This window comes from Oncorhynchus mykiss, chromosome 4 (genome assembly GCF_057628025.1).
Source record: "Oncorhynchus mykiss isolate SJ-2025 chromosome 4, ASM5762802v1, whole genome shotgun sequence".
Classification (NCBI taxonomy): Eukaryota; Metazoa; Chordata; class Actinopteri; order Salmoniformes; family Salmonidae; genus Oncorhynchus; species Oncorhynchus mykiss.
In genome coordinates, this window is record NC_143025.1 from 73,365,862 (window position 1) to 73,387,082 (window position 21,221).

A 21,221-nucleotide genomic window follows, 5' to 3' on the forward strand; every position below is an offset into this window, starting at 1 on the left:
TCTATCTGTCATTGTCTACCTCACACAGACACATTAGCACCGTTATATACTTAACAAAAATGTAAACGCAACATGCAACCATTTCTACGATTTTACTGAGTTACAGTTCATATAAGAAAATCAGTCAATTTAAATAAATTCATCAGGCCCTAATCAATGGATTTCAAATGACTGGGCAGGAGCGCAGCCATGGGTGGACCTAGGAGGGCATAGGCCCACCCACTTGGGAACCAGGCCCAGCCAATCAGAATAAGTTCCCCAGAAAGGGGCTCTATTATATAGACAGAAATACTCCAGAAGTTTCATCAGCTGTCTGGGTGGCTCGTCTCAAATAACCCTGCAGGTGAAGGAGGTCCTGGGCTGGCATGGTTACATGTGGTCTGTGGTTGTGAGGGCAGTTGGGCATACTGCCAAATTCTCTAAAACAATGCTGGAGGTGGCTTTTGGTAGAGAAATTAACATTCTATGGCAACAGCTCGAGTGGACATTCCTGCAGTCAGCATGCCAATTGCACGCTTCCTCAAAACTTGAGACATCTGTGGCATTGTGTTGTGTAACAAAACTGCACATTTTAGAGTGGCCTGTTGCTGTCCCCAGCACAAGGTGCACCTGTGTAATTACCATGCTGTTTAATCAGTTTCTTGATATGCCACACCTGTCAAGTGGAGGGATTATCTTGGCAAAGGAGAAATGTTCACTAAAAGGAATTTAAACAAATGTGTGCACAGAATTTGAGGGAAATAAGCCTTTTGTGCATTTTGAAAAATTCTGGGATATTTTATTTCAGCTCATGAAACATGGGACCAACACTTGACATGTTGCCTTTTTATATTTTTGTTCAGTATATATAAAAAAAGTATTTGTCTGTTTATCTTCTAGATTTTGGAGTACACCTAGACACACGTTGCCCATCCTGTTAATGAGGTGTGAAAAGCCCAGATGTAACAATCTCCTTTCATTCCTTCATTAGAGAGATCACATCAAACTGATAATTGTTGTCGTGCCCATCTAAAGAGCCATTTCACACAAAAGAAAATCTAATTATTTTTCATTCTGTTACACATTATCCGTCTATTTCACCTTATTGGCACCTCGGTGACAACGAACGACGTCCTTCGGGTAAGTCACATTTTAGCACTTGAGTTTTCTTTGAACTTTCGCTTCAGCTGTGAACTCATAAACCACAGAGAGCTGAGTCCATATAAAACGGTTTCCCAAACCGCTTTTCAGAATTTGCTCTCCACGGAGCTGCCCGAATAGCCTATCATCGAGGTCACAGTATGGAGAGCGTGTCTGAGGATATTGCTAACATGGATTGTGACATTGAAGTTGTTACCTCAAAAATGCTTTCTGAATGGGATTGGAAGACGCAGGAAAGGGCTTTTGGGAACGGGCATGATTCTCTTGAATCCACATCACCAGAATCATCATTCGATTCAATGTGCTCTTCGCCCGAGATGTCTTCAAGCTCAACTGGGCATCAGAGATTCGGAAATGTATCCTATGGTTTAACAGGACACAGCCCAATCCCGTGCGCAATGTTGAAACAAATCAAACCGAAGATGTCGACCAAGAGGCGCATGAAGGCGAGCGAGAGGGAGAAGATGCGAATGAGGAGCCTAGCAGAAGCTTTGCACCAGCTCCGCGACTACTTGCCTCCAGATTACAGTAAAAGGGGACAACCTCTGACCAAAATTCAAACTCTCAAATACACCATTGAGTATATAAATGAACTTTCGGACATCCTCAACCACGCGTAATGATGCGTAACGGGGCCAAACTATTTGGTATTAGGTGTGGACCATTGTCAAACCTTTTGTGTTTGGAAAACTATTTTTGGTTTGTTCATTTTGATATTGGTGCATTGTGGATGATAACTTAATTTCTCATATTGTATTTAGAATTGTTCTGCCCCTCATCTGATGTAAATAATTGTTATTATGTGGGGACTTGACCATGTAATTTTCTTGTATGTGAATAGGCTATTCTTGTTTTACATTATTGACATGAATTAAACAAACCTTATATACAACATGTACGTTTGGGGCCAGATTAATGTTATTTTCTTTTAACTCTGTGATGTCCATCATCTTCAAATACTATGGAGAGGTTTCAAACATATATTTGAGGTTAGTATTATGCCAATATTGTCCTATATATTTGCAATGTTTTCGTCAAATGACACAGGCAAAGCATAGGTCTGCATGACATACACTGACGATACAAAACATTAAGAACACCTGCTCTTTCCATGACGTAAACGGAACAGGTGAATCCAGCTGAAAGTTGTGATCCCTTATTGATGTCACTTGATAAATCCACTTCAGTCAGTGGAGATGAATGGGGGGGTACAGGTTAAATAAGGCTTTTCAAGCCTTGAGACAATTGAAACATGGATTGTGTATGTGTGCCATTCAGAGGGTGAATGGGCATGACACAAAATGTAAGTGTCAAGTGTTTTGTGTCAAGAACTGCAACGCTGCTCAAGTTTTTCATGCTCAATAGTTTCCCGTGTAGCTGCTCTGAGGACAAAAAGGGGGGGGGGGGGTGCAATTCAATGTTAGGAAGGTGTTCCTAATGTTTGTTATACTCAGTGTATATCTAATCTTTAGTCTTAGCTTTCTGTACATTTCACCAAACATTGGTTGGAAATATAAATGTTTCCTCTACCAATAACTAGATGCAAATTCCAAAACGGGTATTACAAGGACAGCGGGTTTAGCCAATCAGAAAGCGACTCTATTTCCTGTGGGCGTGACTCTCGCTACAACGTATTCTTGCCAAAAAATCTGAGCCTTAGATGTAATCGCTTCCGCTGATGCCGCCATTTCAAATCGAAATACAGGGATAGGGTATAGATAATATTTTTTTAAATGTTTTATTTGCAAATCTTTTTATATTTTCTTTTTATTTAGAGTAAGTATCTATATTTAGTTGTATTTCTGGACCTCAATAGTCTTCTAAGGTAAGCCATTGCTTCTGCATATTTTACAGCAACATCATTCTATTTATTAATTCCAGACCTCAGTATTTATCTAATATTTCCATCCAGATTTGAACAACCATTGCACCTATCTGTTTCGTTATAACTGTGATTCAGACACCCTTATCGAAGGAACGATTATAGACATGAGAAAGGTAGCCGACTTTTTAATCAGCTTATGTTGATAAATGGAGGATATTTCCCTGTTTATATCCTCACCAAAGCACCAAGTGATGTGAGCTTTCCACAGATGATGGTACTGTGCTTTTTGAGTTTGTGAAATCGTGCAGAAGAAACATTGTGCACTATTTAAAATAAATAAATAAAGGCTATACACATTTTCCAGTAGGCAAAAATAAAACATTAACCTTCGATTAATATTAGATTCTCATGGTCACAGTCTCGATGGTTGTGGGTGTAGGTAATGGCATTTGTAATCAGCTGCAGCTATGTTTAGTTTATTTCCATGACGTTTGTCAGGACATAGCCTCCTATTGCATGTAAACAATGACAACCAGTTATGTAAGCTATTGTTGGAAATAAAACCATGTTTATTGACCTGTGGCAGTTATTTTGAGGGGTAATGAATTATAATCATTGAACTGCTAGTATTGAATTGACAAATGCTGTTTCCCTAGGTGTCCATAACCTGAAGTTAAATGCTGAATAACTGATGATAACTCAACTGTAATTTTGATGCTGGATATCATTTGTGTTTGCAGGATATAGATTAACAGATTAATGAAGAATTTATAAGATATTGGGATGAATTTCCACACAAATAAATCAGAAACTCCATGATTATCAGCTTTATATCTCCCACAATTGCCACAGTATATCACAAGCCTCTGGACAGAAAGACCCCACATCTTGCCTCCTTGAGGTATATTCTAAAATGTCGCCCCACAATGCAACTGTATGTTGGTGCAGGCTGTTCTGGCGCTCCAGGCATGTGGATTGTCCATCAGCTGTGTTGTGGTGTGTGCATTTTTATTTAACTAGGCAAGTCAGTTAAGAACAAATTCTTATTTTCAATGACGGCCTAGTGGGTTAACTGCCTGTTCAGGGGCAGAACGACAGATTTGTACCTTGTCAGCTCGGGGATTTGAACTTGCAACCTTCCGGTTACTTGTCCAACGCTCTAACCACTAGGCTAGCTACCCTGCCGCCCCAAAATGTATACCCCCTGTCTTCTGCCCCATAGCCTACCCCATCCCCCACTCATGCCTTTCCCCCACTCCAGCCTTGCAAGGGTGCAAGTGCTACATTTTACAATAGGCCCAGGCCTTGGCACTATAAATAATCTCTCACGACCGCCAGCTTTGGCCCCAGCTTCACTCCATGCAGCCACCGTGCCTAACTCCTAAAGCTCTCATTGGCTTAGGATTCACTCTCTCTGTGTTCGTTTGTGCAGGCTCAGTCAGTCAATGCACAACTCTGCCCAGCCATAAACTGGCACTCTCTCTACGAATGTCCAGGTTTAGGTTTCAACCATTGACTGAAAGGGATCACGACTGAAGTAGGGAACTTTCAAGCTCTTTACTCCCCCAAAGTCCATAAACACAAGCCTTAGTATGGATATCTAGATATCTAATAACCTTTAATCAAAGTCTTATTATTGGGGGTTTCTCTGCTATACTGAACATGGATCCTGGTAACTCATCATGTCATAAGTTACCCAGAATGCTCTTGTGCTGTACTGTGTACTGTTGCTAATCAGTCCGCCTCTCCCCATCTTCAGATCTAAGAGAGACGCTGACATTTGTCCACATCATGCTTGATTACCTTGTAGCTGTAGGCAACACTTAATTGATCTTTTCACTTATTTATTTAGTTTTAGTACTGAAAAAAATCAGTTTGTCCTTTTTTCTTCCTCCAGTGTCATCGTGATTTCTTCATTCACTGAAATCTGTTAGTTATAACTCTCAAATGTGACTTAGCAGACAGAAATATACAATAATGTTTCACGCATTGTTTTTTGCCTCTTATATTGTTATTTGGCTGACTCAAAGGTTCATTTACATAATTAAACAGGACGTTCTTGTGGTCTGTGTGTTGCTTCAAATATTTCATATTCCAACACATGTTCTGTCAAATTAAAAACCCAACAAAAATACAGTTTAGTAACATACAGTAACATTTCCTTTGTAGTAATAATTTTTTAAGATGATGAAGAGGTATGTATTTAGCAAGCATGTATTTTCTATTTCCATCCTTTAGAAATTCTATTCCTCCCAACAACAGTGTTGAAATCACCGCTTCAGTTACAATAGTTTAATAATGTGTGAGGCTCCTGTAGGGTCTCTATTGTGTAGAAGCTTGTGTGGCCTATCGACATGTGACCTAATTTGAACATGTTAAAAGGCTGTCACTCTGAACAGATGGTAGATTACATGACAGCTTAAAGGCGATGACGTCCTAAAAGTGTTGTTGTGCGATCGATTTACACACAATATCAAAATTACGATAGGTTGTATAATGTATAACATACCCAGAATGTATGGGGCATCTGTGTATTACATCCCATGTGAGGAGAGGTCATAGGCTCAGCTCAAGGCTAAGCTTCCAGCTCAGGTTGAAATGTTGAACTTTACGCAAACCTAGATATACTGTACAGCTATCCATGTCGTGACTATGCTCGTAAGTTAACATCAGCTGTTCTAACTGTTATAACAACTGTCATGTCACTGTTATGACAGTCTTAAAGATCTTTGAAGCAGCGTTTAAGACAGTGTAACCAAATTTCCTTCAAAGAAGACTGTGGTAACCATTGCTTTGTAATCCACTACATATGATGTCTTTCTTTCCTTGTGTTATCAGATGGATGCAGATACAGAGCAGGTGACGGACAACACAGAAACTTCCCAAAATGCATCTGAGGAGCCCATATCAGAAAACAAATCCAGGTTGGTCATGTGACTAGATCTTCTCAGGCTGCTATTGATCAGTCATCATTACCATGTAGAATGTAACACTACAGTATGTCCCTTTCTTCATCTCGACAGGGGTCGTGGTGGGTTCAAAGGGCGTGGCCAGGGGTTCCGGATTGGTCGAGGAGGCATGCATGGTGGACGGGGCCTTATGATGAAAGGATTTGGCCCACCCGAACGAGGCAGGGGGGATAGAGGACGGGGTGGGGACATGAATGGGTTTGGACCCATGAGGTAAGGAACTGATGCTTCTTTATGCATGGGATGGTATCAGTGTTGTGTCAAAGCCAGGGAGCTGAATGAATGACAGGTATTCACATGCTATTTCTGGAATACATTTTCACATTTCTATTGTTTTTCCCCAATGCGTCTGACTCACACCAAATGACTCATTCTCCCATGATGCCTCTATATGCCTGCAGGAGAGGGATGGGGAGGATGCGGCCGTACCCAGACATGAGGGGCAGGAGAGGAGGGAGGGTCGCTCTGATGGGTAGGGCCGGGCCTATGGGGAGGGGCGGTCTGATGGGGAGGGGCGGTCCGATGGGGAGGGGCGGTCCGATGGGGAGGGGCGGTCCGATGGGGAGGGGTGGTCCTATGGGAAGGGGAGGTCCTATAGGGAGAGGCGGACCTATAGGGAGAGGCGGACCTATGGGCATGGGTCCTCCTCCACCCCCACCCATGCACCTGAGAGGCCCCTACCCACCAATGCACAGGTAAAGCCTACCAGTATAGCCACATACGAGTCATTCAGTAGATAAGTTGCCATCCACAATGTTATCAAGAGTGTTCATCAGTTCATTATTGATAAACAATCATAAATCAAATCATATAATGTCCTTGGTGTTAGTTGGTGTTTTTAACTTGCTCTTGAAATCACTGAACCCTTCCCACCATAGACACGGCCCCCCTCCGCCTCCCCCCCTGGGCCACCCTGGTTTTAGAGGGCACCCCCCACACCCCAGAGGAAGAGGCATGTCCCCCGGACCCCCACGCCACTTCCACCCCAGGGGCCCCAGAGGGTAAGATGTTTATTATGTACATGTACATCAACCACTCACTCCATTCCTCCCTCCCCCCTTCTCTACAGCTCTGTTATAACACATACAGCTTGTCTCCTTTTTCTTCCCTATGCCCTCTAATTTTCCAAACTCTTTTTCTCAATTGATGTGAATCACATTTAATCTTCTTCGCGCTTAGCAATGGTACGGTTAATCAAATAGCATCAAATGGTGAATAACAATGGGAAAAAAAGGTTAAGGAAACATGAATAAATCCTCGTAAATCTTAAACACTGCTCAAAGTTTTGGACCCACAGTATTAAATAGTGCATGAAAGAGATTTGTGATCAACACAGTGAGTAGCTGAAAGGGGGAGACCCTCCAGTGCAGTGGAAGAGATGAGAGGGGGTACACACTGCTATCAGAGTGTACACCCTGGTGGCAGAGCACGAGAATCCAATGTGTGATTTTATCCTTTTACACAGCTACCACAATGGACCAGCTTCTCCTCCTCATCATCCCCCACCTGGCAGAGGCCAGAGGTGGCCAGGGCCCCCTGGTGGCCGACGGTTTTAACGCAGCCTGCCCAAAAATAATACAGTAATAGAGAGCTTTACAGCCTATAGCAGCAAGCCTACTGGGCTGGGGTGGCTAAACTGAGCTAAGAGCACCTTAATATGTGTCATAAAAAGAAGACCCCTTTTTAAACATCCTTATGAAACACCCTGTAGCCAAATATCTGGATATTGATATCGTATACCAGAGGAGAAGATATGAATCAACAAGTGGACACTTAAATGCCTCAGACCTTAACAGTACAAAAAGGCATTCTCACTTTCATTGTAACTTTTGTTATTAGAAAAAAATGTGCTCTTGGTATTAGGACAAAGTTGTATAGTATTGAGAGAATAAAAATATGATTTAAAAAAAAAAGAGTCCCAAAGGGATGATAAATGTTGATATTCAAATCCCTTAGATGTCATGTGGTCTTGTGGTGGTCACTCTGTGAACCTTAAGGAATATCTGACCCTAATAAAAAGAGAAATTACACATTGTGTGTGAGTGAGAAAGAAAAGAAGGAGAGAAAGAAAGAAAGAAAGAAAAAAGAAAGCAATGTGCAACAGCCCTCAAGCACCAGTTACTAGCACTAGTTTCTTACACCTTGGACCTCCCTAACTTTCCCTTTTGTTACATGGATATACTTTTGTATTACAACTTCACCAAGCAGTACACAACTACAGCAAAAGCTGTTTAGACTCACGTACCCATTCTTAAGTGAAAAGACAATATTTTTCATGTCAAGTATTCATGATTATTTTACGTGACATTTTTATATGATTCATGTGCAGCTATTTTAATTTAATGCATATTGCTATTTGGAACAATTCATGTTTGTGTTCAGCAATCTATATTGTGGAATGACTAAAGAACTTAAATTAATATTATATTGAAATAATATAATAAATATATAGTATATATACTAGCAGCATTTACAGTATATTTGAAAGCAAATTATGAAACAATGAATTGCTTCAGTTTAGTCTAAGATACTTACTATTCAGTGTGTTAAGTTTTGAAGTGTTATCATACGTTATACTTACTGTAACTGACATAACTTTGTGGATTTGTGGATGTACTTTTGGAAAACAGTAACAACTATGACGTAGTCGTGAAGGACAAAAATAAAAGTAAAACTTAACTGAACTGCTCTTTTTATTGTTTTTTTAAAGTCCAAGTCTGAGAGTCAACTTGACACAACATGACTAATTTAATAAAGAGAATGGACAACAATGTTATTATACTATAAAGTTACACAAAGTTACACAGTGGCTACACTGCTGTTGTTATGGTAATGGTACCACTCAGACAATTGCTGCGTTATCACTGAAACACAAACAGCACATTATGAATGAATTTTCTTGAATCAGTTTTAATGCAATTTATATTTTTGCTGCACACATACACATATATAATGCAACACTGATGCATACCTTGACATGAATGTAAGGTCACATTGTCATATTTGCTAAGATGAAGTTGGAGGACCAAGAACTCGTATGGGAAAGTCTTAACTGTAAAAATGAGTCAGGAGAGTTTGGAAATGATCACACAGAAATAAAAATATGTTATAGTCATGCTGAGGGCTGAAAGCTACAATAATGCACACCATAATTGACTTGAGAAAGCAGTGCAACTATGCAGTAATGTTATTCTGAAGAGCACTATATACGGTAGAAATGCCTTTTACACATGGAACACTCTGAATGAGCCAACAAACCTGACCAGGTGAGATTTGACCAACGGACATTCCACTCTAGAAATATACCGTACTGAAATGTTTCCTCCGTATCAATAACAACTTCCAGACAGAAGTCCAATGGTAGTCTGTTTAAAAGGAGGACATTATCCCCCATAGGAGTTGTAATCGGCCAAATTCACAATGTAGAACATGCTTTAGTCTCTACTACCATAGATCCCAGAGGAGGACAAGGGATTGAGTGACACAAGCACAACCCACTGTTCTATATCTTTGATAAACATTTTACATAAGATATTTGTTCTCTCTTGATTGTCATTAGTTAATCTACCCCAGTCTGTTGCAGTTGCATGTAAAGGTGCAACACCGACCTCATACATACAGTACACTTGAAACTCAAATGAGATCAAGCACAGTTTATTATCAGCATATTGTTATCTAATAAACACTGTTTTACTGGTGCCACCCTTCGAGTCATTAAAGATGATAAACACACAGATATTACAAATAAAGTGAATAATCCAGTTGTTATGGATTTATGCTGACTTTGTAGTTTTTACATGATACAATGCCTAGATACAATGCAGAGGTAATGCAGACAGTTAGAGAGAAAGATAATGAATATATGTAATCATATGGATAGACATTTATTATTAATGAACAGTACATACTGCTGACAAAACAAGCATATGGCATTACTTCTGAAAAGCAGAAAAAGTGCATACTCAATGAGTCATGTAGACACAGAGCAGGACCGCGCAGCATCTAATCCAGTACACACACAACAGTGGAGGCTGATGAGGGGAGGATGGCTCATAATAATGTCTGGAATGGAGCGGATGGAATGGCACCATGCACATGGAAACCATGGAAACCATGTGTTTGATGTATTTAATAACATTCCACTAATTCTGCTCCAGCCATTACCACGAGCCTGTCCTCCCCAATTAAGGTGCCACCAACCTCCTGTGACACACTGCTTCAGAAAAAAACAGTAGGGAGGTGTTGCACCTTTCCCCCTCTGTACATCTCTATCCCCTTCCTATGAACCAGTGCTTCTCTGCTGCCCTCTCTCCCAGTCTTCCTTTGGAATCCCCTCTGCTTTTAACAGTGATGATGACAGACTGACTGTTGTTGTCTCCAGATTGGGGATTCAGCAGTCCCCAAGAATCCCCCCCCTCTAAATTTGGACTCCTGGTGTCCAAATCCCTCCCCTCCCTCCCTTTGAATCTTGGAGATTCTCTTTTACAGGATGGAAATGGAGAGAAAGTCTGGAAACCGTGGTCAATCTACATTCTTTTGAAGCAGGTGAGGCAGAAAGGAAAAGGGAGAACATTGCCTATTGTTTCTGTTGTCTTTAGATTTATTTTGTAATACAGTAATGAATTGCCTTTTTTAGGTACAACGCTATGGTATATCTTACATCCAAACATGAATGTACATAAAGGACACTGAAGCACACAAAGAGCCATAAACTAAGGTATGTTTTTAGTCAATTTGATAATTATGGTAATAATGATTACCATATGTAAATTACAGGGTTTAAGTGGGTTTTGTTAAGTGTTGATTGTTACGTTCAGTCAATGGGGGAGTCGATTAATCGCGGCCGTGTAGGCATGTTTAGCATCGGCTGAAAGAAGATTTCATGGGATTACTAACCGGCTGCCTCCCGGGCGTGAGCCAGGTGCCCTGTTCAAAACCCACGTCGCAATCGGCTCGAAACTTCGTGACGTAATTAATCACGTGTAGTAATTAGTAGGATTCTGGGATTTCCCATGCAAAAGTGATCGCTTTGGATAAAAAGGATTTATCTGCCATCCCAATGAAAAATAGTTAGAAAAATCAAACATTTATTTTATGGAAAATATGTATGTTTCTGGACGATGCACCATGCTGCCTTGTTGACAAAATGACAGAGCGGCACAGATTATTGTTCGATTTGAGAATGGCGCTCCTCCCTCCACGCTTTCGCTCGATGACGTGACAGGCCATTACCCGGTGCCCTGCGGCTCAGCATAATCGTAATGACCCAATCCTCTATAGATTATTTAAAGGCCCAAAGCAGACGTTTTTATGTCAATGTTAAATTATTTCTGGGTAACAATTAAGTACCTTACTGTAATAGATTTCCATTCAAATTGACAAAAATAGCTTTTTAGCAAAAACTATTTCTCAAGCAAGAATTTTGCTAGGACTGTCTGGGAGTGGACTGAGTGGGGATGGGAAACTTAAAACTAGCTGTTATTGGAAGAGCTTTGGAACTCACTTTGTTATTGGTCAAGTGGCAATATGTAACTTTTTGGGCGATTACAAATTCACATAGAAATGTGAGTTATAAATCTATCAGTCTACTTGAAAGCAAGTCCAAGAAGCAGTAGAGCTGTTGTTCTATGTGAGCTATTTCTATCCTTCCCGTTCTTAAATGTTGTTTTTGTGTCTTTTACTTTTGGTTTTGTACATGAGCTTAAAACAGTTGAAACAATATTTTGGGTTTTGGAAAGTATATTCACAGCGGTTTAGATTATACTATTTTATACTGCATTTAACAAAATATAAACGCAACATGTAAAGTGTTGGTCCCATGTTTCATGAGCTGAAATAAAAGATCCCAGAAATGTGCAATACACAAAAAAAATCTTATTTTTCTCAAATGTTATGTACAAATGTGTTTACATCTCTGTTAGTGAGCATTTATCCTAAGCGAGGATAATCCATCCACCTCATCATTACACAGGTGCACCTTGTGCTGGGGACAATAAAATGGCACGCTAAAATATGCAGTTTTGTCACACAACACAATGCCACAGATGTCTCAAGTTTTGAGGGAGCATGCAATTAGCATGTTGACTGCAGGAATGTCCACCAGAGCTGTTGCTAGAGAATTGAATGTTCATTTCTCTATCATAAGCCGCCTCCAACATCATTGTAGCGAATTTGGCATTACATCCAACCGGCATCACAACTGCAGATGATGTGTATGAAGTCATGTGGGTGACCGGTTTGCTGATGTCAACGTTGTGAACTGAGTGCCCCATGGTGGCAGTGGGGTTATTGTATGGACCTGCATAAGCTACGGACAACGAACACAATTGCATTTTATCGATGGCAATTTGAATGCACAGAGGTACTGTGACGAGATCCAGAGGCCTATTGTCATGCCATTCATCTGCTGCCATCACCTCATGTTTCAGCATGGTAATGCACAGCTCCATGTCGCAAGGATCTGCACACAATTCCTGGCCTGCATATTCAAAAGACATGTTTGAGCATGTTTGGGATGCTCTGGATCTACGTGTACGACAGCGTGTTCCAGATTCCGGCAATATCCAGCAACTTCGCACAGCCATTGAAGTGGGAAAACATTCCACAGGCCACAATCAACCGCCTTTATCAACTCTATGTAAAGGAAATGTGTCGCACTGCATGAGGCAAATGGTCTGACTAGTTTTCTGACCAACAGATCTGTATTCCCAGTCGTGAAATCCATAGATTAGGGCCTAATTATTTTTTTTTACAATTAATTGATTTCCTCATATGAACTGTAACTAAGTAAAATATTTGAAATAATTGAATGTTGCGTTTATACTTTTGATCAGTACAGAGCCTTAGGAAAGTATTCAGACCCCTTGACTTGTTCCACATTTTATTACGTTACTGCTGTATTATAAAATGGATCAAATATTTTTTTACCCTCCTCAATCTACACACAATTCCCCATAATTCCAAAGTGAAAACAGGTGTATAGAAATGTTTGTAGGTTTATTACAAATAAAAACAGAAATACCTGATTTACACAAGTATTCAGACCCTTTGCTATGAGACTCAAAATTGAGCTCAGGTGTATCCTGTTTCCATTGATCATCCTTGAGATATTGCTACAACTTGAATAGAGTCCACCTATTGGTAAATTCAATTGATTGGACATGATTTGGAAAGGCCTGAATGCCAAGCTTTGCGTCTGGAGGAAACCTGGCACCATCCCTACAGTGAAGCATGGTGGTTGCAGCATCATGCTGTGGGGATGTTGTTCAGCGGCAGGGTCTGGGAGACTAGTCAGGATCGAAGGAAAGATGACCGGAGCAAAGTACAGAGAGATCCTTGATGAAAATCTGCTCCAGAGCGCTCAGGACCTCAGACTGGGGCGAAGGGTCACCTTCCAACAGGACAACAACCCTAAGCACAGCCAAGACAATGTAGGAGCGGCTTCAGGACAAGTCTCTGAATGTCCTTGAGGGGCCCAGCCAGAGTCCAGACTTGAACGCGATTGAACATCTCTGTAGAGACTTGAAAATAGTTGTTCAGCAACGCTCCACATCCAAGCTTGAGAGGATCTGCAGAGATTGGGAGAAACTCTCCAAATACAAGTGTGCAAAGTTTGTAACGTCATATACTCTTAAAAAAATAAAATGTTCCTGGAGTATCCTTTAAGGGTTCTTCAAATTGAAACTGTGGAGGGAACCTCTAAGTTCTTCAAAGAACCCTTTTTAAATGGTTCCTCAAAATAACCTTTTGGGTACATTTTTGAACTCCCTCTTCCCCTATTATTAATAATAATACACATAATAATAACACAATATTTCAGATGTCGGTGTTTATTGATATTTTAGAGGCAAAGCAGAATTTAAAAATCCAAAGATGAGGTAAACGCCCAGCCGAGCCCCAAGTCCAATGGGTATGTCCTCTGGCGTGTTGATGTTGATGTTCTCCGTATCCATCCAGATTTTGCAGTGCATGGTGATCGAACAGGTTTCCTGTTATATTCATCAGAGTTGTAGGGAGGGTGAAGTGTGTGAATCCAAAAAATAGCAATTATACAGATTTTTTTTAAATGTGCACATGGCAGTATTCATACCTTGGTTTTTGTGGTAAATGTGAATGTAAAAATAACTTTTCACTTTTGATAATGTTTTTTATACAAATACCTTGTAAATAATGTAGAGGCCTCTGGGATTTCCATTGAAGAGATAAGGGAGGCTGCTGTGACCAAGTCCTATCTGGTTTTAGAGAAAACAAAATTAACTGTAGATGATACATGTGATCTGCAAAACATACCAATACCTTTGTGTGCCTCCTGGTCTGTATACCTGCAGACTCAGACACATACAAAAGTGAGCAGTTCAGTCATCTGCACCCAATGCAGCTATAGCCTTTAATATATTCTTACCTCGTTGTTGATTGATATCCATTGAATTGTGTCCATTTTCTGTTTTAGAAAATGGACAGTGTCAAACACTGCCATTTGTCCAAATATGAAAAGATAGATGGTATGATCATAAAATAATATCAATTTAGATCATTCAAGGGAGAAGCCTTACCTTACATTGAGGAGATCTTAAAATTGTTCAGTTAAGTGCCTGCACCTGCTGTCATCTCAAATTCAAATCCAAATGTTTCAGTTGGGCAGTTCGTTGGTGGGTGTTCTTGCAGGAACCTAAGTTGGTTCCTCAATGAACCCCACCTCCTTTTGGGTTCTTGAAGAACATTTTGGGGGCATTGTTCAGAGCCAATAACACTAAGATTCTTCAAGGAACTTTTAGGATCTTAGAAGAACCCTTGTTGTAGCCCTAATTTTTTGTTTACCCAAGAAGACTCTTGGCTGTAATCGCTGTGGAAGGTGCTTCAACAAAGTACTGAAGTGAGGGTCTGAATACTTCCATAAATATATATATTTTTTAAATTATACATTTGCTAATTTCTATAAACCTGTTTTTGCTTTGTCATTATGGGGTAGTGTGTAAATGGATGAGGGGGAAAAAATAATTTAATCAATTTTAGAGTAAGGCAGTAACATGATTAGAAGGTCCTGTGTAGATTGTATTTTCGACCAGCAACTATCAGGAAATAACACAGATCACATTTTTACAGTGTTAGTTTCATCAACTGTTGTACAATATGATACAAAACACAAGAAACTGAATTTCGACTGCACTGGGCCTTTAATAGATTACCACCAGGCCATAGCCTATGTCAGTACAAATTATCAATATGGCACTGAAATATAACATATACATTCTTGACATAAGGACAGCAGAAATTACCTTAACATTGCCTGAGTCAACTGCAGCAAAGACTTTAAAGCAATCCAAGCTTCCTCACTCATCTCCACCCAAGGTTGAGATGACTCAGAGGCTTAATATGATTAATGTCTGAGCGTTGTCTTCTTACGTATGACTCATCTGGATCCAGGGGGAGGGGCCAGATCAGAGGTTTTTATGTAGAGCAGCCAGAGGAAGTGACCATGTTGATTAAATGAAGGGAATTTTACTAGGACAACTGCTTATATAACATGAAGCACAGGCCTTTCATTTGGTCAGACTAAGGAAAGGATCCGAAATTCAGGCAGTAGCCATTGTGGTGAGTATGTTAAAAATATATATTCTAATTCAATGCAATCATTTCCAGTTTTGCCTTGTGTATTGCTGTCCTTCAATAAACATCTCAATTAATTTTCTGTGTTGGCCTTCTATACTGATTACAGAACAACACAAAGCAAACCAAATCAATACTCATCAAGAAAGCCAGTCTGCTATGGTGCATACGTTACATCCAACACAATCCTTCTTTATCTGGCAAATAACTCAATGTCTTAATTGATGTTGTGAAAACAACCGTTATGAATCTGACTGACTTGCACACGGTACCAGTATTCCAAAGAACACATCGTCAAACAAAGATAGACATGATAATTAATAGTTTAATAACAAAACATACATCTTGTCTTTTGGAGTACAGAAAGTTGTACATTACAAGAAAAAGAAAGCCAACTAAAATGAGCAGCATAAGCTTAACTCAGAGAGCAGATGACTACTGACCATCTCTCTGGACTGAAATAGTCCGTTTCAGTTCTTGCTTTTGTGGAGGATGCCCTGATGCACAGATCACAGTCACTGCTTGTTCATGAGGGTTGGCCTGAGCTAGGGGCCACACAGTTACAATATCTATTTGTTTAGTAGTTGATCATCTATACAGCGCCTTGCTCTGGCTGACCCTCGTCAACAAGCATATTCTCTGGACCGGTCTCAGGGCTGGAGGTTCTGTCTTCTTGATTGGGTGCTGAGATAAGCTGCTTATGTATGTGACTCTGCTCTTATTGGCTGGGCTTCTCTTCAGTTGGCGGGTCGTTCCACATAGGTTCCAGGAGATGCTCTGGAACCTTCTCCATGGAGGTCTAAAGATACAGATATTACAACCAGAAGTGGAGTCTGTACGTTCAAATTTGAGTGTGTGTATAAGAATGCTAATTACTTTATTATGTCCAAAACAGATTAAGGCATATGACTGATCTTATTCCTGATAACATAAGACAGCATAACAAAGCAAAAAAACTTGTTTTTTAAAAAATGACAATTGTAGATTGTTGACATTGTGGTTGACTTAGCTACACCATGGAACCTATTCAGACCCTGCATATTTCAAGACATGGCATATGGGGGTGTATTGAAATACTCAATGGGCTGGACAATTATTTTCTTCTCACTCATCTTGAAAAACATTTTTTTTTAAACGTGGAAAAATCAATCAAACCACCATCATTAACACAATGGAAACATCTAAATATTCATTATTGAAATAGCATGGGCGAAGGCCATGTGGCAAACAATAATGGAGGCACTAGGGATGGGGTGTGAGCATGTGTCTGGGCAGAAGAGATGTAGATGTTGTTTGTGTGCGTTTGAAAGTTATTCATATTTTTATTTAACTAGGCAAGTCAGCTAAAGACAAATTCTTATTTACAATGCACGGCCTTCATATGTGTATGTTTGTATTTGGTGTCGGAAAAAAGGGGACACAAATGTAAAATACATTTGTAGAAAGGAAACCTATCCAGAACCTGTAACATCTTCTCAATCTTACCTTGGTCACCTCCATGGCCACACCCTCTGGCAGATTCCTCTGTATGTATTCCAGGTACACCTGTGCAGTGGATCCAGTCACACGAGAGAGCTAAGGGAGAGAGATGAAAAGGGGATGTAGACATACCACTGACCCCCTGTATCAGTCCATTGAACCTTCCCTATAGCCATCCATCTAATCTTGAAATAAACCCTATGAATCCATTGACTCTTCAGGAGTTCTAACAGAATCAATAGGAGTGGAAACAATCCCCAATGGTATGTTCTAGTTCTGAAAAAGATGAGCGAAGAGGCATTTGTAGGAACTTAAGGGTGGAAGAAGACTGTTTGCCTCACCTCTATGCAGCGGTAGTGCGTCCTCATTTCGTACTGGACCCTGTGTTTCTTGAAGATGTGGACAGATTTCAGAAGTGTCAGCCGCTCAATGTTCTTTGGAGGCTCAAATCTAGTGCAAAAAGAAAACAGACAGCCTTTTGAGTGAGTATTGTCCCACAGTGAGAAAACATAAACATTGAGCATTATCATCAAAGCAGATTGGCACTGCTATCTAAATGTAAAAGTGGGTTAGAGATGCTCTGTGCTCATTTAGTTAAAGGACAACTCAGAGATGGGAACATAATAAACTGATGTGACAGTTACAGCTTAACACCCCTCTATGTCAACTCACACTTTGCCCAGAGTGACTCCCAGCTCTTTGGCAGCCAGGATGGCGAAGAACTCATAGCTGTCCAGGACTGCTTTGTCATGGCCCTTCACCAGCAGAGACACCTTCTGGTACAGCGTGTCCGGCTCCTCTGTGACAATCACCTGGAAGGAAAAGAGAAATGTGTAATTTACTAGATAAAAGTTCAGCAGAATAATGTTTTTCATCCATGCTCTATATATGGTACTGTCTTTTTCCTGGCCATGTGATCTGACAATGAAAACTCAGGGTCCTAGTTATAGACTAACAGTGCATCAAGGCGATGTAGACAAGATGTTGAAGGAGACACCGTCAAGGCTTTTGGCACAATAGTGCTGGGGGCATCAAGGCTATTGGCGCTGTGCTGGGAGTGTCAAAAACAAAACAGGATGACTCACAGATGAGGGAAGAGAGGAAGAGAAGGTTCCAGTGTGGAGGCAGGCTGCAGGCAACTGGAGAGGGCTGTTGTAGGAGAATGGAGAAGGTGAAAATGGAGTTGGATTAGTTAGCTATAGGATTGACAAGTAGTAAACGCTCACTATATGGATTTTACACTTGAAGACTATAGCTAGTAGGCTATTAGCGGACTAAACGCAACTCCATGGTGAATAAAGTTTCTAATGAACTCTGCAAACAGAGTTGAGTAGAGACCAGGTTTTGTGGAATTCAGTTCCAACTACATTGATTAGCCCAGCCAAATCAAATCAAAGTTTATTTGTTAAGTGCGCCGAATACAACAGGTGTCGACCTTACAGTGAAATGCTTACCTACAGGCTCTAACCAACGGCACAAAAAAAAAATCTTAGGTGAACAATAGGTAAGTAAAGAAATAAAACAGTAAAAACACAGTGAAAAATAACAGTAGCGAGGCTACATACAGGCACCGGTAAGTCAATTCTTAGGGCCTTCCTCTGGATTACAGGCAGTTTAGCCTGGATGGCAGGCAGCTTAGCCCCAGTGATGTACTGGGCCGTACGCACTACCCTCTGTAGGCCGAGCATTTGCCGTACCAGACAGTGATTCAACCAGTCAGGATGCTCTTGATGTTGCAGCTGTAGAACCTTTTGAGGATCTGAGGACCCATGTCAAATCTTTAGTTTCCTGAGGGGGAATAGGCTTTGTCGTGCCCTCTTCACGACTGTCTTGGTGTGTTTGGACCATTCTAGTTTGTTGGTGATGTGCACACCAAGGAACTTGAAGCTCTCAACCTGCTCCACTACAGCTCCGTTGATGAGAATGGGGGTGTGCTCGGTCCTCCTTTTCCTGTTGTCTCCTTAGTCTTGGTTACGTTGAGGGATAGGTTGTTATTCTGGCACCACCCGGCCAGGTCTCTGACCTCCTCCCTGTAGGCTGTCTCGTTGTTGTCGGTGATCAGGCTGCAAACTTAATCTTAATTTAATTAAACTTTTGTCATCTGCAAATGTAATGATGGTGGAGTTGTGCCTGGCCATGCAGTCGTGGGTGAACAGGGAGTACAGGAGGGGAGCCCCTGGGAGGCTCCAATGTTGAGGATCAGTGTTGCTACCTACCCTCACCACCCGGGGGCAGCCTGTCAGGAAGTCCAGGATCCAGTTGCAGTGGGAGGTGTTTAGTCCTAGGATCCTTAGCTTAGTGATGAGCTTTGAGGGTACTATGGTGTTGAATGCTGAGCTGTAGTCAATGAATAGCATTCTCACATAAGTGTTCCTTTTTTCCAGGTGGGAAAGGGCAGTGTGGAGTGCAATAGAGATTGCATCATCTGTGGATCTGTTTGGGCGGTATGCAAATTGGAGTGGGTCTAGGGTTTCTGGGATAATGGTGTTGATGTGAGCCATTACCAACCTTTCAAAGCACTTCATGGCTTCGGACGTGAGTGCTACGGGTCTGTAGTCATTTAGGCAGGTTGCCTTTGTGTTCTTGGGCACAGGGACTATGGTGGTCTGCATGAAACATGTTGGTATTGCAGACTCAATCAGGGACATGTCGAAAATGTCTTGTATTGACACTGTCTGTTTGATGGTTCGTTGGAGGGCATAGCAGGATCTCTTATAAGCTTCCGGGTTAGAGTCCCGCACCTTGAAAGCGGCAGCTCTACCCTTTAGCTCAGTGTGAATGTCGCCTGTAACCAAGGTCAATACTTAAAAAAAATGTAAATAATGCAATTCTTACCTATGTTTGTCCTCTGTAGTTGTGTGCCTTTGTTTGCTGAAATCCCACATTTTTCAATAAACGTTAATTTAAACCGACTGTTCGCTCGTTTCTGTTTCTCAAAGATGTCAAGTCAGTGCAAATGTGCACGTCTCCGATTACTTAGGCCAAGGGCTCCAAATACTCGTTCACCAATCAAATATCTGATGGTGTTTCTATCAAATTTCGCATTCGCGCTGAGTTGCCAACTTCAATAAATAGAAACGAGCATTCGGTGGTTGCATTTGACGTTTATTGAAAAAGTATGGATTTCAACAAATTATGGTGAATACTTAAATAAATAAAAAATGTACAATGGAGTTGAGTTTAGTCCGCTAGCTAGTTAGGTACATACCGACATAATGTAGATCTCCCATGATATCTGCAAGCGTTCAATCCTATTGATCCCTGTAAAAACTGGCCAAATTGTTATTAGCTAAAACTGTGAATTAACAAAACATGATCAAGGTAGCTAGCTATGGTTCAGGTTGTTAGTAAACGCCCTAGAGCAGAGCTGGCTGGCTAACTAAGTTCACACGCAGAGGCAGAATCTGTGCGATAAGCTTCGTGTATTAGAGAAATACATGTGGATAACCCACTAATAACGACAACGCAAATATACTTAATCTTAAGTATAGTAAATACTGTACCGATTGTGAGACTCCCACGAATATCCTTCCGAAGGTGCGAATATTTCGACCGAATACCATGGGGGCCGCCATGATTTTTGTGGGGGCGGGACAGTTATCTTCTTCAGTGACAGACAGACCAAGAAAGCGGTGAAATGCTGCCTCCATCGGTATCGGAGTAATAACAGGTTTAATCGTTTATTTTTTATTTTGTATAAGTTATAGGTACATTTAGCCATCTAATTTATTCTAGAACCTACATTTGTGCTATTTTGCAAAGACAATAGTATCTTACTAAGTCATGCCACATGCTATAACATATACAGATAACAATTAGCTATGGTCTGCCAATAAAAAGTATTTTTCTGAAATGTTGTTCCATATATTTAAGCAATTCAGAACATGTAGATTGAAGATCTTCGTGTCTCCAATATTAGCTGTTTTTATCTACAGAAAACGAGGTGTAGTGGACCAAATCATGTATGTCACGTGATACAGTAACCCGGGCCACGTTCAGTTGCCAAACGTTGTAAAACGTTGCCGATAGAAATGCCATGAATAGACCTGATACGACCCCTCTACATAGAGATTATGTAACATTGCTAGAGGGCCTCTGTCATAAACTCTCAAAGTTCCAGAATGGATTGAAACTGGCAGCCATATTGGTCGGGGGGGGGGAGTAAGGCATCTGATATATCAGAAATTGTATCATAGATTTAT

The 21,221-nt window shown here is 40.8% G+C and overlaps 3 protein-coding genes across 8 annotated transcripts; 2 read left to right on the forward strand and 1 right to left on the reverse strand.

The window, feature by feature from the left end:
• Positions 1 to 1,174: 1,174 nt before the first annotated feature.
• msgn1 (mesogenin 1) lies at positions 1,175 to 1,880 on the forward strand. The gene has a single exon (XM_090232986.1). It carries the CDS (start codon positions 1,281 to 1,283, stop codon positions 1,758 to 1,760), a length of 480 nt encoding a protein of 159 aa, XP_090089112.1. The 5' UTR covers positions 1,175 to 1,280; the 3' UTR covers positions 1,761 to 1,880.
• An 893-nt stretch (positions 1,881 to 2,773) lies between these two features.
• si:ch211-51e12.7 (uncharacterized) lies at positions 2,774 to 15,621 on the forward strand. 5 transcript variants are annotated; one of them, XM_090232991.1, is made up of 8 exons: positions 2,777 to 2,965; positions 5,804 to 5,889; positions 5,989 to 6,147; positions 6,336 to 6,406; positions 6,813 to 6,935; positions 10,423 to 10,479; positions 10,571 to 10,651; positions 11,906 to 12,035. In XM_090232991.1, exons 2-7 carry the CDS (start codon positions 5,804 to 5,806, stop codon positions 10,624 to 10,626), a joined length of 552 nt encoding a protein of 183 aa, XP_090089117.1. In that variant the 5' UTR covers positions 2,777 to 2,965; the 3' UTR covers positions 10,627 to 10,651; positions 11,906 to 12,035. The 5 variants fall into 5 exon arrangements, with proteins under 5 accessions (XP_090089115.1, XP_090089117.1, XP_036831877.2 ...); XM_036975982.2 differs by having other exon boundaries at positions 6,336 to 6,629; positions 10,571 to 15,621; XM_090232990.1 differs by having other exon boundaries at positions 10,571 to 15,621.
• mrps10 (mitochondrial ribosomal protein S10) lies at positions 15,089 to 21,025 on the reverse strand. 2 transcript variants are annotated; one of them, XM_021600777.3, is made up of 7 exons: positions 20,523 to 21,025; positions 20,228 to 20,289; positions 18,105 to 18,168; positions 17,692 to 17,831; positions 17,361 to 17,469; positions 17,026 to 17,115; positions 15,089 to 16,339 (listed from the first exon to the last, which is right to left on the reverse strand). In XM_021600777.3, exons 1-7 carry the CDS (start codon positions 20,667 to 20,669, stop codon positions 16,259 to 16,261), a joined length of 693 nt encoding a protein of 230 aa, XP_021456452.3. In that variant the 5' UTR covers positions 20,670 to 21,025; the 3' UTR covers positions 15,089 to 16,258. The 2 variants fall into 2 exon arrangements, with proteins under 2 accessions (XP_021456452.3, XP_021456453.2); XM_021600778.3 differs by having other exon boundaries at positions 20,228 to 20,280; positions 20,523 to 20,636.
• Positions 21,026 to 21,221: the final 196 nt, after the last annotated feature.

Coding starts and splice junctions, on each gene's coding strand:
- mrps10 (XM_021600777.3), bottom strand. CDS start 20,669: ATGGAGGCAGCATTTCACCGCTTTCTTGGTCTGTCTGTCACTGAAGAA. Junction 17,470..17,691: donor GGAGTCACTCTGGGCAAAGT/GTGAGTTGACAT, acceptor TTTTTGCACTAG/ATTTGAGCCTCCAAAGAACA. Junction 17,116..17,360: donor CGCACTACCGCTGCATAGAG/GTGAGGCAAACA, acceptor TCTCTCCCTTAG/CTCTCTCGTGTGACTGGATC.
- si:ch211-51e12.7 (XM_021600779.3), top strand. CDS start 5,804: ATGGATGCAGATACAGAGCAGGTGACGGACAACACAGAAACTTCCCAA. Junction 5,890..5,988: donor ATATCAGAAAACAAATCCAG/GTTGGTCATGTG, acceptor TCATCTCGACAG/GGGTCGTGGTGGGTTCAAAG. Junction 6,630..6,812: donor CCCTACCCACCAATGCACAG/GTAAAGCCTACC, acceptor TTCCCACCATAG/ACACGGCCCCCCTCCGCCTC.
- msgn1 (XM_090232986.1), top strand. CDS start 1,281: ATGGAGAGCGTGTCTGAGGATATTGCTAACATGGATTGTGACATTGAA.